The 2,392-nt window shown below is 32.9% G+C and overlaps 1 protein-coding gene across 1 annotated transcript; it reads left to right on the top strand.

The window, feature by feature from the left end:
- Window positions 1–514: 514 nt before the first annotated feature.
- Window positions 515–1,194, top strand: LOC150012066 (large ribosomal subunit protein mL42). Its single transcript, XM_090275634.1, has one exon. It carries the CDS (start codon window positions 644–646, stop codon window positions 1,070–1,072), a length of 429 nt encoding a protein of 142 aa, XP_090131760.1. The 5' UTR covers window positions 515–643; the 3' UTR covers window positions 1,073–1,194.
- Window positions 1,195–2,392: the final 1,198 nt, after the last annotated feature.

Raw genomic sequence — 2,392 nt, forward strand, 5'->3', positions numbered from 1 at the left:
TTATTTATTAATTAGTATATTATTTTTTATAACATCAACTGTAAAACATACTTCCCCCCACCCTATATGTATGTATGTGCATATGCATATATATGATTGCCAAAAAGTTTATTTAATTTTTTTGCAAAATAAAAGACACATTTTTTATTTTCACCAATAACTTTATTGATTTGGATATTTTGAGTATGTTGGCTATCTCCTGCTGTTGGCTTCTAGTGGGCAGAGGCTATAAGATAGCCACATAGCAAAGAATTATTTGGCCAAAATGTCGATAGTATGAAGAAATTTTGCAAATCCCTTTTGACACGCTTGATCAGTCAGAGCACCTTCTTTGTACACTGCACAAATCTAATTTCTGTGTTTCAGTTGCATTTTTGCATTTCTTGAGATAATAAAGCATAATATGCTGAAAATGCATAGTTTCTTCCATCTTCAATATTAAAATGGCTGCACAACAATTTGCCAATTTTGATGTTTTTTAAAGTGCACACTAATATGATAGCTGTCAGGGGCAAGATGGCGGGGTCCTGGTGAGGATCTGTCGAGGGATGAAAATAGGTGTGCATAGAAGCGAATTTTAAAAGCTTTTTCTCTTCAAATCATCTTTTTCATACCACCTGATAAGCATCTTGCTTGATTCACCATGGCAGTAGCAGCAGTGAAGTGGGCGATATCAAACAGAACTATCTTGAAACATTTATTTCCAATTCAAAATGGAGGTTTATATTGCGTTTGTCATAAATCCACGTATTCTCCCCTTCCAGATGACTATAATTGCAAAGTAGAGCTTGCTTTGACATCTGATGGCAGGACTATAGTTTGCTACCATCCTTCTGTGGACATACCGTATGAACACACAAAACCTATACCTCGGCCAGATCCTGTGCACAATTATGAAGAAACACTGGATCAAGTACTGAAAACCAGATTAGAAGAAAAAGATGAACAATTTGAACAAGGACCTATGATAGAACAACTTAGCAAAATGTTCTTTACTACTAAGCACCGTTGGTATCCTCGTGGACAGTACCATAGACGTCGTAAGAAATTGAATCCTCCAAAAGACAGATGATATTGAGGTTCTCAGTAATCAACGAAAAATATTTTCCTGTGTCTCATTTGCCATTTGAGAAAATCAAGTGTATTCACTACTCTGTTATAGTGTAAAATAATAATAAAATGTCTTCTCATCTAAAAAAAAAAAAAAAAAAAATATGATAGCTGTCATAATACAATCTAACTAAATTCAAATGACATAAAAGGCAACTAAGCACTACTAGAGCCATTGTACAGAAAAAACTAAACAAACTTTTGGGCAAAATATATATATAATGTAATATTATTCAGCAATAAAAATAGAATGAGTTCTTGGCATTTTCAACAATATGGGTAGTCCTGGAATATATTATGCTAAGTGAAATAAGTCAAAGACAAATATCATATGATTTCACTTATATGTGGAATCTAAAAAACAAATGAACAAATGAAAACAGAATTACAGAAACAGAACAAACTGATGGTTGCCAGAGGGGCAAGGTGAGGGAAGAGGTGGAACAGGTGAAGGGGAATAAGAGGGCAAACTTCCATTTATGAAAGAAATAAGCCATGGACATGTAGTATGTACCAGTACAGGAAATATAGTCAATAATATTGTAGTAACTTGGCTTCATGGAAGATGGTTACTAGACAGTGTGGTGATCATACAGTAAGATATATAAATGTCAAAACCTTATGCTGTACATTTGAAACCAATATACTATTGTAGGCCAACTATTTTTTAATAATAAAAAAAGAAAGAAATGTGTTCTTAGAGCATTACAGGATAAAAGATACCTGGGGAAAATTCTTTATTTGTCAAAAGCACTTTTAATAAAAATCATGCTCAATGAACATATTAGCAAAACACTAAAATAAGACTAGCAATAAGGAGCAGAGCTGCCTATTACCAAGCATTATAACATACCAAGAGAGAAGATATTGATGACAAAGCTCTCTTTCCTCCCACTCACTTTCATTCAAGTCAGAATTTAATAAACACTGTATCTTTTACTATAATAATGAATAATGAGCATTTAAAGAACTACTTTTGACCCATAAAAAAAGAGTAATGAAAGAGTATAGGCAATTTTCCATGTTTGGTTCACAACATTTTTGTTCCATTTATTCTAATATTCACTTGTATTTCTGGATTTTTTTTAAAGAGCTGCACATATTGTTTATGGTACTTAGCCAATTTGGGTCCTATTTTGGTTGTGGAAGCTTTATAGAAAGCATATAATAATAAAAGACGGAGATGGGTTGATTATTAGGGAAGTACACTTTTCTGCTTTATGCGAGTTTATAGTAGAAATATTCTTAGGACTTTTTCAAATAAAGCTTGTATTCTCTCATC

The sequence above is a fragment of the Furipterus horrens genome, unplaced genomic scaffold (assembly GCF_987537825.1).
Source record: "Furipterus horrens unplaced genomic scaffold, mFurHor1.1.pri manual_scaffold_4, whole genome shotgun sequence".
Taxonomy (NCBI): Eukaryota; Metazoa; Chordata; class Mammalia; order Chiroptera; family Furipteridae; genus Furipterus; species Furipterus horrens.